Here is a 14,014-nt window from a genome sequence, read left to right as displayed (position 1 = left end):
CCGTTGGATTTAAATGTTATGATAAACGTTTAGTTAAATTATGCACCGTGCAGTTTTCGATTGCGTTAAGTTTCACACAAAATTTAGATATAATTCAACCTAAATTACAAACAAAGTAAGAGAAAAGAAAATAAAACAGGAATTAAATATTTATCATGTCAGCTGATTGACGTTCAAAACAAATCCAAGGTTTTCCTCTCAATGACCGCTCTGGCACTTCCTTGTCATGACTTTCCGCGATCTTGATTATATCTATCTTCTATCTATTCATTTAGTGGAGATTCTACCCACATTTCATCTACTGTCTCGTGGTCACCATTTGCTAACTCTACGACCCCGCACGGGGCACGGGGGGTTCTCTGAGTACCTTCACAAGTTCAAGCTCAAGGAGGACCCCTCGTGCTTCTGTGAACAGGGCTTGGACCAGACCGTGGCCCACCTTGTGGCCTACTGTCCCGCACATGCAAGGATACACAGTGCCCTGGAAACGGTAATAAAATTAATAGTATATTTGGAGAGCATCGCCTTAATGATGGGCGACGACAACCTTCGCCCATCATTTCTATAATTTGCTCAAAGGTTGACACTGCAAATAGGAATAAAACTGTCTAGATAAATAGCTACTAAATATAAAATAAACTACTCGTATAAAAGAATTAGTCAAATAATAATAGAATAATAGACAAGCAAGTGTGGTATTGTATTAAAAAAGTAAAAACCAAAAAGAAAACTGTGATGTAAAACTAGAATAAGCAAGTAATAAAATAAGGAGTACAATAATGTACCTAGCCACCTAAGAGTAACAAGATGATGGAAGGAAGGCGATGAAAGCAAAAAAGAAATGAAAGAAAAATAATGCAAGATATTGTGAAGGAAAAAAGGTAAGAATAAAATAAATTGAGAAGTATGAGAGTGTAGAATAAAGATCAAATAATTGAGAAATTTATTTTGTAAACAAAGACCCTGATCCCAACAAGTTAGGGATACGAGACGCCCTCAATAGCGGGGGGCATATAAAAAAAGACTCTACAACTCCACCGGCTTTCAGCTGCACTGCTTCTTTTTCTTTTCAGCAAGTGGACTCTCACTGCAAGGATGGACCTTCCCCAAAGACAACAAAAATGGGTCCTGCTCTGCCCACATCCAGCGAAGAAGGGTTCTTTTTTAACTATTTTTTATAGTACCGACATATATTTTTATTTTATATTATTCCGAGAACAAAACAACAATAAATATATATTAAACATTACCGCAATGTTTTACAGATTACTGAACATAGTTCATTGTACGTTTTATCAGTATTATAAAGTTTACGATAAGGAAGTAAAATGCATTTATAGTTTTTGTGTATCAAAAAACATTTATAATATGTTTTTAGTTTTTACATGTTTTAGTTTGATATATGTAATCAGTCCTTCTAAACTAATTATCACAGTAATTATACAATAATAATTAGTTTAATTTTAACATCTAATTATTCCCGCTTAATTAATTTTCACTTAAAGCTACAGTATGTTCCAAAATAGCGCACCAGGCGGCGCCGTGTTGAAATTGTAATTCGTCCCGCTGTAATTATATTCGCAGCAGGCGACCGGTGACATGCCATTCACGTCACACTGCGCTGACAATTGCATTACAGATATTAGATCTTTGAAACATCCTGGATAACGACTGTACGAATTCATACGGTCGCCAGGTTTACAGATTATATTTTGGTTTATTTATTGTCTGGCATGTGCAAATAACACAATCGAACTTTTTAAAAAGAATATACTTATTTAAAATTAGAATGCAGAGTTATAGCTTATGATTTAGGATTGACTGTTGAATTAAAACTGACTTATTGCTACTGTATTCAATAGTCGTTTAGCTTTTCTAGCTTTTATAGCTTTGTCGAATTTATACTTCCGTAATGCGAGATCTAATAAATTTAAATCTACATCACATACGACGTCTGACGTATTGTCTCTACTATTTTAATCCTTTATAATCGTTATGTTGTTTATGGTGGGGAACGAGTTTCATATTACACGTACGATTGTAAAACAAATTCGAATTGTAACAAGGCAATTGAGAAATAAAATATTGAACATTTCCGGTGCTGTTTATGACGTGAGAATTGTAAACGATATATAGGTTATTTATTATAAACAAGGCATTAAATGTTCAAGTACATTAAGATATTGTTATAACATAAAAGCGTATATGACCTTTACATATATAGCTTAGAACTGATTTATATGAAAAAATCATATGTTATTCCAAATTAGTTAAATGTAAAACGTGATTTGCAGAAAATTATGTTAAGCGTGAATCTCAATATGAATAGTCCGGAATTGCGAAACAGAATTCTGTAAGTATAAAAAAGATGCGGAATGATGAAATTTATTTATACTGTTTATGTTTTCATTTATTGACCACAATAACATAGACAATTTATTTTGTAAGCACTTTCACAAATGTAAAAACGCAGCGGTTTTCAATATGGTCTTCCTTTTTGGAGACGTCTCGTTTACCTCCTGGTTTGACATAATTAATTTTTCACATAAAATCTTTATTTCACTCTCATATTTTAACCGTCATGTCACGCGTTCTTTCCTCTTTTATCCATAACAAACTCTTCCATTCCTTTTTGATCGTATTTATCAATTAAAAATGAATATTTAAACATTTATAAATAAAGAAACAAAAATAAAATTGCATATATAACCAAACTACTACCTGTTCGTAAAAGTGTCTGCCGTGGTAAAGAAAAAAAATTACGTGACTACTAAACAAAAATCTTTATGATCCACGGTTGTATATTCATTCATTCATGTCAACTGATAAACGCCCACTGTATGGCACAGGCTTTTTGGGATACCAAAAATCGCTACAATAACCTAGCCTACCCACTCGAGAACTTTTTAGCTTTCTGTGGATCTCATTTCTGAAACGATTTTGCAGCCAAGCTCCGAGTATAACCTTTTCTATTTCTCTCTGTGAATACATATTTTAGATTAAATTTAACTCCATTGCTCATGTTAATCAAAAATTTATGAATCACTTGGCGAAAAACTCTTTCTATTTCTTCGTGTTATCTAGTTTAAGAAATATCTAAGACTAAGCAATTAGAATATAAACGTTACGAAGTTAATTTCTCATTACGTAACAAAACAACAATCTAATTTCGGTCGTGACAACATTGCCTTCTACTAATGAACTACGTGTCTATTTGATCGGGGCGCATCTATTTGTATCCGATATACGCCGGAACGGATTGCTCTGTTGCAAGCTTCAGTATGAAACAGCCTGCACGAAATTCCAATTCCACGGACGACTGAATTATGAATCTAACGTTGCAATACAAATATTTATTTGTATATTCTTCTTCGTATTATTTTTTTTATGGCCCCCGCTATTAGGAGCCTCTCGTACCCCCTATCTTGTGTGGGACAGGGACTATTTTACATTACTTAATTTTTCACGAACATTTTTATTTTCTCACTCTTCTTTCTTGCATCATATGATCTGTCGTTCGTTTCGTTTCTGTCTTACCAAAATCTTCTGTCATTCCCTTTCGCTCTTTAACGCCTTTCATTTATCCCTCATTACTATTTTATATTTTCTTTATTGTATATTTTTATTTTATTTCTTTATAAGCTTATTACATTATCACATTATTTTTATTGATTTTGGTTATTTACATTTTTACAGGTTTTTATTTTTATCTATCACTATGCTTATTATTTATCTACATAATAGGAGGAACTCTCCTTTTGTATCTTCTTCTCTAATCAGGAAAGCTATTGATTCCTCCCTGATTTTTACACCAGATTGGCACTCGAAGTCGAGCCGGAGTCTCCCGAATGCGGGACACTGGACCACAAGGTGGATCACGGTCTGGTCTTCGTATTATTTTAGACGATAGACGTCCGCTGCGAGGTATAGGTTTTCCCAAAAGATCATCACAATTACCGGTTCTTAAAACTCAGAGCTCGCGGATCCGGAAATCCGCGTGACAAAACGACACCTACATCTGTACTTTAAATAATAGAGCCTTGCATCTGTTATTTTCTAAAACACTAAACGTACTACACTATATTTTATTTTTTCATTACATTTCAGTATTCAGCTAAAGATTTGTTGCAGAACTGATTTTTATTTTTTTTTTTAAACTTATTTAGTGCATCTTTTAGTTGCCATTCAAATTGTAATTTATCTATGTATTAATAATATTTCTTTATATCTATATTCTCGTAAGTAATATGTTTTTCATACTCTAATAAACGGAATAGACAATGTCAAGTGAATTTCGTGTAATAGACTTTAAATCCATTATGCTTCATTAAAAATGAGACTTTTGATCGCAAGCCCCAGGTTCGATTCCTAGCATACAATCTAATATAAGTAAGAAAAGGACCAATATTTAGCCACTTCCGCGCATGGTAGTCGTGCAACAAAGTGCACCGCCCGGCAGCCCGCTGATAAATGCGTATGCGGCAAACAATGCGAATTACACAACTTATCAACAACAATCTTATATAATTCACACTTTATGTATTTATATAGGATTGTCTCGATTCCTTTACAAGTATCGACAGGATTGACAGCGATGATCTCTGCGTACCATAATACCACACTACTACTACTATTAGTCATATATATCATCGGGGAAGGCTTATACTTTGCAGTTGGTATCTATGGGCTATAATGACCACAAAAACAAACAGTGACCACATAACGCGCAGAATTGATGGACTCTGTAGGCTTAAGTTTCAGGAGTGGAGACTGCAGACCGGCAAGCGTAGAGTTTTTTATGGCCTCCGTTATTGGGGACCTCTGCTTCCATCCTTATCTAGTTTGGGACAGGGTTGTTTATTATCTTTACTAATTTTTCAGTCCTTTTTTATTTTCATTCTCAGCTGTCATCCTTCACAAAGTCTATCATTCTAATCTTTCATACCACGATTCGATCTGTCTTTCTCTTCATTTCTGATTGCCATTCTTAGTTATGAAAAAAATACGTTCGTTTTTTTTATTTTTACATACTTTTAACATTATCACAGTTTTCTTATTTTTATCACAGATTTTTGGGTTTTATATTCTATTTTATTATCAATAAGTACAATTTACTTCTGCAATTTGTTGTTTCTATTGCCCAATATCAATTTCGTTTATTCATTTTTATTACTTATTTAACAATGGTTTCGCAAAACTTTAGAAATATTGGCCTATTGCGTTCGTCATTCATTATTGAAGCATATTTCATGGCTTATTTTAACGCCCAACCTGCATTTAGTCTCGATTCGGGCTTTCCCGAAAGCGTAGAGTTTACGTCCATCCACCAGGTGTTGGAGATGAATGCCTTGTTAAAGTCGTCGGGAGACGTTGAATGCTGATTTGTGCCAAAAGGTTTTACAGGAAATCTGTGATGCCCAGTTTGGGCGGACTATATAGCCTAAATGATAGTAATGATGATGAATAACAAAATGTTAAATATACAAAACTCATATTGTATGTTATAACAGAATTTAAGTTGGATTACGGTGTAACCATTCAAATCACACCTCCATTAGACGAGGCGGACATTTCGAGAGGCGAAGCGAGGTGGCCATTCGATGGGCAAATTGAAACTCGTCCGCCGTAATTATATTCCCTGGCAGATTGCGTGCTGACGTCACGAGGGCGGATCGTAATGGCCGTGGCGGATCTGTCATAGCGTAGTGAAGTACCTGACTTCTATAATATTTATCATTTATACTTAACAATATTATAATAAAGGCATCACCAGAAATTTCCAATAGGACCAATCAGAAGCGACGTATATCTATCGTCTTCCATAGACCTTAACATGGTCTTCTGTCCACTTTTTGAGTAGAAATTATAATCCAAGCTTGCCGTTTTATGGCCTTCATTCCAGAATCTTGAATCTGATCAGCACGCTACGTGGTCCATCCAATTTAGGCTAGTTTCAAACCAATTGGATATGTCGGTTCGGCCAAGACCCATGAAGAGGTCGTTGACACACTATGAGTTTGCCAATCTCAAAGTAATCCATTTATAGCTTGCTGTAATATAAATATTATTTAATTAAAACTTAATTAATTTTAATTGGAAATTGATTGATGGAGAAATTTTATAAGGAAGTATCTTCGGTTAATTTGAATGAGCGTTATTAAATTTCGATTATGAGATGTTGTAGTACCAATAATATTTTTCGTTTTAATTTCAGTTAAATTTACTCTCGCATACCTGGAACTGAATAGTTTCATTGTATATGTTTAAAACACACTAAAAAGTTGAAAAAAATGTATAATAAAACTAGATTAATAACACTTATAATGTTGAATTTTAACAAGTGATTGAATTTTTATTGGTAAATGAGTCAAATGTGGGAATAAAAAAATACTTTCGAAAAAAAATGTTTCGTAATAACTGTATAGGTCAAATTTACTTTGACAGCATAGTATCAGAAATCTATACAATTTAATATTTACTGATTTATGATGGTTGGACTGAGATTGGCATGTCCAAACAAGGATAAAACTTCAAAACCAAAATTACTGTTCTGATTTCAAAAATATTGCTTAAAAAATTTTAATAAAAAAAATATGAAATTAAACGTTAATTCAGAGTGTCATGTTCACAAAATCTGTTTAGTTACAATGATAAGAGAATTTAAAAAAAAAAAATTTAGATGAAATAAATTATGAAAAATTTTCTCGAATGATATTTATTATGGGTTAATATCTGACAGTTTTTTTTTTTATACTGGAGATAAATAATATCGCTTCTTTAAACAAAAACAAAACTGTCTAAAGAAATTTCACGATTATTTTATTATAAACGAAGCTCTATGTTCAGCGCAGCATTGATCATCGTAGCGATATCTAGGCGTCCATCGACTGAAAAGAAGAAAAAATTACCTTTACATTAGCATTACAAGTTTACACTCAGATTTATTATCACTAGCCCATATGAAACCACTTTATACGATCGTTCGCTCTCCACATTTACCTCATCCACCTTCTATCGGCAGCTTTTCCGAGACCGTTGGTATATTTAAAGGCTAGCCCATATACAGAAAGATTGTTTATTAGTATAAAGTCTTTAAAATGCTATATCGTTGCTAATTTACTACCAAATAATGTATAGTATATTATATTCATATAAAAAAGTTTTACGTGATACATAAAAAAACCTTTACAAAATTCAAATTACAACATATTAAAATTAGTTACTTTTACTTTCTCCCGACAGACTACTGTCAGAAATTATTGGTCTGTCGCATTCCAATATAAAAACTAAGTTAATGTAAGATATTTCAAAGTCTTCACGTTACGCAGGTTGATTGAAATTACTTGTAAAAACTAAAAAGTTTCAACTGACAAATGTGGTGTATATTCACTCTTTTAAAGCTTTTACACCAATAACCAATTATATATACACTTTTTCTGTCCTATACTTTCAGAACTACCTTATAAGAAGTGGAAGAAACGTTATTAATTTATGTATCTACATGGAAGATTAATATAAATAAATAATTATATAAAATAAGTGTGTTGTTTTACCGCTTACGACCGTTCCTAATATATTAGGTACAAACAAATATCGATGGTGGGCAATCAACTTTCCAGAGGATGGACAGCAGCGTCTTCTGTCATAATACCACCCTGCGATCGCCAACCCGCCTGTCTAGCGTGGTCATGATCTTGATATATCCCCCCTAGATATTTTTTGGAAAGGCTTAGGCCTTACAGTGGGCGTATTTAGGTTGAGACAAGGCCAGGGGCCTTGTAAGTTATATTAAAAAAAATTAGATAGGAGATCCAGGATTTGAATCCTACATTTAATATGATTATTATTACCGCATTCTTTTGTATTTAATTTTATCTCTATATCTCATATCTTTATCAACCTCGATATTAACACAGCACATCACTAAACATGAAACAAATTTATAGTGCAGGGTCGTAAATAATATCTGACTCGAAATAATTTTTTAAATTAAAACGAAATGAGTTAATTTTTGTTTCGAATTTTCTACTATTAACCTTATTGCTTATTCATAATTATAACATTTATTATTCATACAGTTATAATCATATAATTGTGTTATAAATGATAAATGGGCAGTTATATATATCTTTACTTTCTCTCATCTTGTTCCTTCCATCTCTTCGTCTCTCTTCAAAAAAATATTATCTCATTTGAGCAAAATATCGTATCTACTATACGTATAGAATATAAAACTATTTATGCAAAGCGTTGGCAGCAGATGGAATACAAATCTGTGTCCTAGAAAAGATACGGCCTACTAAACTATCACTGCTCATATGTTTTTAGTATTTAAAAATATTTTACTAATATTTATAAGATATATCTACATGTTGTAAAGCCTTCTTTACTGTCAACTAATATATGGTATAACCTATAAAAAATCAGTGGTTTCAGAAATAATAAATAACGTAATAATAATAAAGTAAGTCCATAAGGTGGTTAGACGACCTTCTTGAAATGGATATCCTACGTTGCGCTCGCCGGTCCGTGTACACCACTCTAGAAACCCTAGGTGTCATCTGATCTACATTTCTTCTATTTGTTTGTTTCAGGTCTTGATAGAAGGAAAAGAGTCAAAAGGAACCTATCAGAAAATCGTCTCATAATCACCCAGCACTTCACCGAGCGGACGGTGACGCCAGGTGGTGATGTAAGTTGAAACTACCTTTTGATTTGGTACACATCATAAATTGATAGAACACGTGTCTCTTTCTCAATTCCGATCCTGTGTAAACTGGAATTATCTCATGTACTATATGGAATTTCAGTCAAAAACTGCTTTGATAAATCTCGTTAAAACTAATCATGATTTGCTTTGGCTTTTATTGTCTGTGACGTTATAAAATTTATCAAAAAAGGCTTCGGAGTTAAGCCTATAATTCTTCTCACGGCCAACGATTTATTTATTTATATGCGAAATGCCTTTCATTCGAGCGTCATGGAGTCACAGTCGTAACGTCACGCACGACGAATCAATTTTATATACATACATGTATATATATATATATATATATATATGTATAGTATTAACATTATATTTTGTGAATATAAACTACTATTTTTAGACGTCATCATTAGTAGTATTATTGAACTTAAAATAATATCATATATTGCTAAATGAAGTTAATAAAGCCAGATTAGCATAATATTATTATATTTATATACCAGCCGATGGACGCCCGCTGCTAGTCATACGCTTCCCTCGAAGATCGTCACGATCACCGGTCTTGCGTTGCTCGCCTCCAGCGATTTCCGTCGACCTTCACCATGACAGACGTGGTCGCCATTCGAGAATATTCTAGACCCAACGACCATCAATTACACGAGCAATACTAGATTACAAATTTGTTATATATTAAGAACGAGTACAATATTCAAAGACATATCAAAAATATGGACTATGTTATTATTACCCAAAGATATAGACAGAAATGATGTTTCAGATAAGCATGCAGTGTGCCGCATCTGGTGATCGTCCACCGCAGTTTACTTGGGAGAGGGACGGTGTGATGATATCTAGCAACACAGACCCCAGGTAACATTTATATATAACTCATATTTTTTCTACCAATCCGACGGCTTCTTTCTAAATAAATTAGAAATATGAATACCGAAACATAACATTATATATGATATAAAATAATCAGTGTTGTGTTCTAATTGTCTTTCTCTACTTAAATAAAAAGTGTTACCTGGTGTCCTAGTTATAAGTTGGTAAGGTGATAATACGCATTTCAAATTATCGAGTGTAAAATATATAAAACAAAAACGTATTTTTTCGGATATTTCAGACATCAAGTGTAATCTAAGTACAAAATAAGATTCGATACACGCTTTGCTAGTGTCGTCATATTGTTTTATCATCATCATTTCAGCGATAGGAAGTCCATAGCTGGACTTAGACTTCACCGCAGGTGAATAAGACCGACTGAAAGCGATTTGCACACAGCATATTCTGATCCTCAAAAGATCATCTCGTCCACCTTGTAGGTCAATGTTCTACGCTGAACTTCTCCGTCTCCAGAACTTTAAGGCTTCAGCGGCCATTTGTTCTGAGAACTATGTGATCAACCCATTGCCACTTCAACTTACAAATAAGCTGAGTTACATCAGTTTCTTTCTTTCATCTACGGACCGGATCATTCCTGATGTATCCATGGGTCGTTGAGTGACTGTGATCATGTCAGTGAGGACCGAGATTGATAACCACGTTATTGTGCCGTAAGCTATTTATGCTAAAACACATATATTGTAGATTTTCAGTCTTTAAACCATATGAAATATTGAACAAGATGTTATGAAATACCCCAAACGCTGCCACGTTATAATTGATATTTTTTTTTTAATTGTATCAGATACGCTTTGGGTCAGGTCATGACCTCTGACAATTCAGTGGTCACACAGCTGAATATCACCCGGGTCAGAGTCGAAGATGGAGGCCTATATTCCTGCACAGCTAAAGAAGGAGATCATTCTGCAACTCATGAAAATCGTCTGGATGTTTATGGTAATGTTAAAATATAAAGTCGCAACTATTCAAACTGAATTATTAACAAAATACTTTTAATAATATTCTCTCTAAAATTATCTAAGTTCTTGATAAGTTTTGTAACTTCAACATAACCTATTCCGGTGAAGAACCTTTCACAGCTGGACACAGGTCATACCATTCTTTTCCGATAAGATCGTTGTCGGAAGCAACAAGCATCAAGCATTTTCCTCAACTTCAATAATATCAACAGTTTACCTTGTGGATTGACGTCTTTCGTTGCGCTTGCCCATCCATGGTATTCGCTCTAAAATCTTAAGTTTAATCTATTTACACGAAATATTCTGTCAATGGCCTCGAATTACTACAGAGTGATGTCATGTTAGTAGTAAGAGTAGTGGTAGCCCATCTATACAGGACTAAAACTTGCGATTGTAGGTCGCGGATTCGATTCCCTAAATACAATCTTACTTAGTTTACAGTTTGTGCATCTAGAGGATAGACCGGAAAGTAATGTCACTTCCTTTAGTTAAATTCACACGACTACATTTTTAAGAAGTTTGAATTTCTAATCAACAATATATTCACCTTCGTTATCAACAACCTTTTACCATCTAGTACACAAATTTTCAATACCGGAGCGATAAAAATCAATCGGTTTTCTGTAAAAGTCGTCGACAGAAACGACATGGATATTATCACCCTTAATATCTTTAGGGAAGACCTATGCCTTGCAGTGGGCGTCTATGAGCCGAAACAGTGACGTCACATTGAAATTTATAAAAAGGAAAAAAAAATTGTGATTAGATATCTATTTATCTTACTGCAAGTTAAAAAGTTCTGTAATTAAAAAGTTTACATAACATTTTTTTTAATTTTGCTTAACTGTTTACGATCTTTGTTTCATTTTATTAAAAATTTACAGCGTTAAGGAATCTAATTATTATTATTAGCCTCGCAATACTTCTACCTTTACCGTCTATATCTCTATTTTAATATAAATATTTTATGAAGTTAATACTTAATTTTTGCTGTCTATGATTACGGATGTTATTCTCGGCATATTTTGTATTTCCATTTTATTCAAATATTATTTAAAAATAACTTAAACTTTACTCAAATATTTGTTAAATTATGTAAGAAAATATAATTTCATTTCCGTATTTCAAAACGAGGTTACGCTATAAGAATCAAAATTTAATTTCCTGTTCAAACAGATCTATTCAGCTACACTGGAATGGATAAGATTTTTTAAAATTGATATAATCTGCACTGTACGTTTTCTAGATTATGGCCCATATAATCTTTCTGTTCTAACTTCTTTTAATAGTGGGAAATCTTAAATAAAACCTTTTATATAAGTTAAGTTTTATTGACATACCTACATTACAAATAAATATTACGGTTTAAAATAAAATCAATGATTTTATGTCTAATATACAAAACGTGAAATCATGAATCATATTTTTCGTTTTTAATATAATTATATCACTATACAATTACACATGTTCAAATTTACCAAAGACAGAAATAAATTTTTGTCTTATGTATTTGTCGACATTTTAACCTAAAGGCGCTCATTGCAAGGCATACGCCTATTCCAAAGATATCTATGGGGGTATACCATGATGACCAGTGTGGTATTATGGCACGCAGAGGACGCTACTGCTCATCCTCTGGAAACTTGTTTGTGATCAGTGGCAACCTTACATAATTAATTCACAAAGTGTTAATTACATGACATTGTATACTGGGAATCGAATCCGTGATTTATGATCGCAGGTCTTCCTTCTCTATTGCTAAGTTACCACTGCTATTTGTATTTATACGATTTATCTTTATTTTAGATTTTGTTGTAGTAAAGGAATGAAAGCGTTACTTGCGCATATCTTCATGATGCTTAAGAGGTTTTCTATTAATTTATGTATTATAGAAATAAATTTAAACTAGACACTATTTCCAGGTCCACCATATATAAGGTCTCTTCCACCGATAAAAGTCCAAAGCGGTGAAGCTGTTAATTTGAGATGTCCTTTCTACGGGTACCCTATAAGGTAATAAATTAGCTATTTTGTTTCCAAGTCCAATTATTTTAGATACAAATTGAAGTACATCAATATGACAGGAGTAATTAAACTTTATATTCATAATTTTTTACAAAAAAAAACTACCAGAACACGTACTATCCTGTAGTGTACATATTAGTTTAATCATCATCATTAATTTCGTCATCGTTGCATTCCTTGAACACGTTGTTACTGTATATAAGCCTCCACTATATTCCCTATAAGACCGGAGACCTCAAAAACTGCATCTATCCAACGTCTTCCGACGACCTTAAAAATGTCTATCCACCTTATGCGTGGATCACTCCAGAACCTTATGATCTTAGTGGCTAACGGTTCCGTGCTGCCTACTGCAACTTAAACTTGTTAATCCTCTGGGCTATGTCAGTTCCTTTCGTTCGTCTATGAATCTCCTCATTCCTGATTAGATCTTGAAGGGAAATCCCGAGCTTAGCATCCTCTTTGGCTCATTGAACGACTCGTAGCTTGCCTATGAGACCTGTAGTAATTTAATAAAGAACTGGTAACTCCAAGAGGTTTTTCGATAATGTATTTATTACTTTAATATCAAATCTATCGATTAAGGAAAATATAATTTAATCAAGGTGTATTCCACTTAGCAACACTGTATGATGATAAACCAAAAGCCGGAAAAGTTCAATTAAATGGTAACTAAAAATATATTAAGCTCCGATATAATAACGGCATTCAAACTAAATATACATAAGATATCCAAATCTTCTGATCTTTCATGAGATCACAACAAAGTCATGTTTTTTGGTACACGAACGCACTCTTTAATATTAATGTTGTCACTTTAAAAATCGTCCGAACTATAGTGGGATTATTAAACAATTCTTATTTGATGTATTTTAGAAAACTTATTGCTTTAAAACTATGGCATATGGTAGTTTGCTTCTGATAAAAGGTCGAATAACATTTTTGTTTTCAGCAAAATTGATTGGGACTTCCAAGGCAACATTATAAATTCAAATAATCTATTCCAATCGAGATACAAACGCAACTCGGTAAAGAAACGTAAAACCAGACGAAACGTTGTCAACATACATGGCGTTCTCACGATACCGGAAGTGACAAAAGAGCAGAATGGTGCAGTATACACGTGCATCGTAACAAGTCCTTCAGGGGAAATGGCGAGAAGGGCCTTCGAAATACAAGTTATTGAAGCGCCTATTCTAGAAGATTTACTGCTGGGAAATAATCTACAGGAAGGGCAAATAGTTAACATATACTGTAACGTTAGAAGCGGAGACTTGCCGATACATTTTGAGTGGTTAAAAGATGGTAAAAGGATTCCCAGCAGTTTAAAGGTATTAAAAATATTTTAACATAGCTTTACTGGAGACATGTTTCAAAAAACTTCAAAGACATCTAATGAGTTTTCAGTTGAAACCGG

General features: G+C 33.3%; 1 protein-coding gene across 1 annotated transcript in view; it reads left to right on the top strand.

Moving 5' to 3' along the window:
- The window catches only part of LOC137924488 (cell adhesion molecule Dscam1-like), a 130,549-nt gene that overhangs the window by 89,815 nt on the left and 26,720 nt on the right, over window positions 1-14,014 (top strand). Inside the window, exons 2-6 of the mRNA XM_068767873.1 lie at window positions 8,595-8,692; window positions 9,486-9,577; window positions 10,398-10,549; window positions 12,495-12,585; window positions 13,550-13,928. Coding sequence (XP_068623974.1) covers window positions 8,595-8,692; window positions 9,486-9,577; window positions 10,398-10,549; window positions 12,495-12,585; window positions 13,550-13,928 — 812 coding nt within the window. The remainder of the gene's footprint in view (window positions 1-8,594; window positions 8,693-9,485; window positions 9,578-10,397; window positions 10,550-12,494; window positions 12,586-13,549; window positions 13,929-14,014) is intronic.

Source organism: Battus philenor, unplaced genomic scaffold (assembly GCF_028537555.1).
Source record: "Battus philenor isolate CCGP_79_NKW_IND1 unplaced genomic scaffold, ilBatPhil1.0.hap1 SCAF_24, whole genome shotgun sequence".
Taxonomy (NCBI): Eukaryota; Metazoa; Arthropoda; class Insecta; order Lepidoptera; family Papilionidae; genus Battus; species Battus philenor.
The sequence above is the reverse complement of the archived record's forward strand: the minus strand, read 5'-3'. Positions and strand labels throughout refer to the sequence as shown.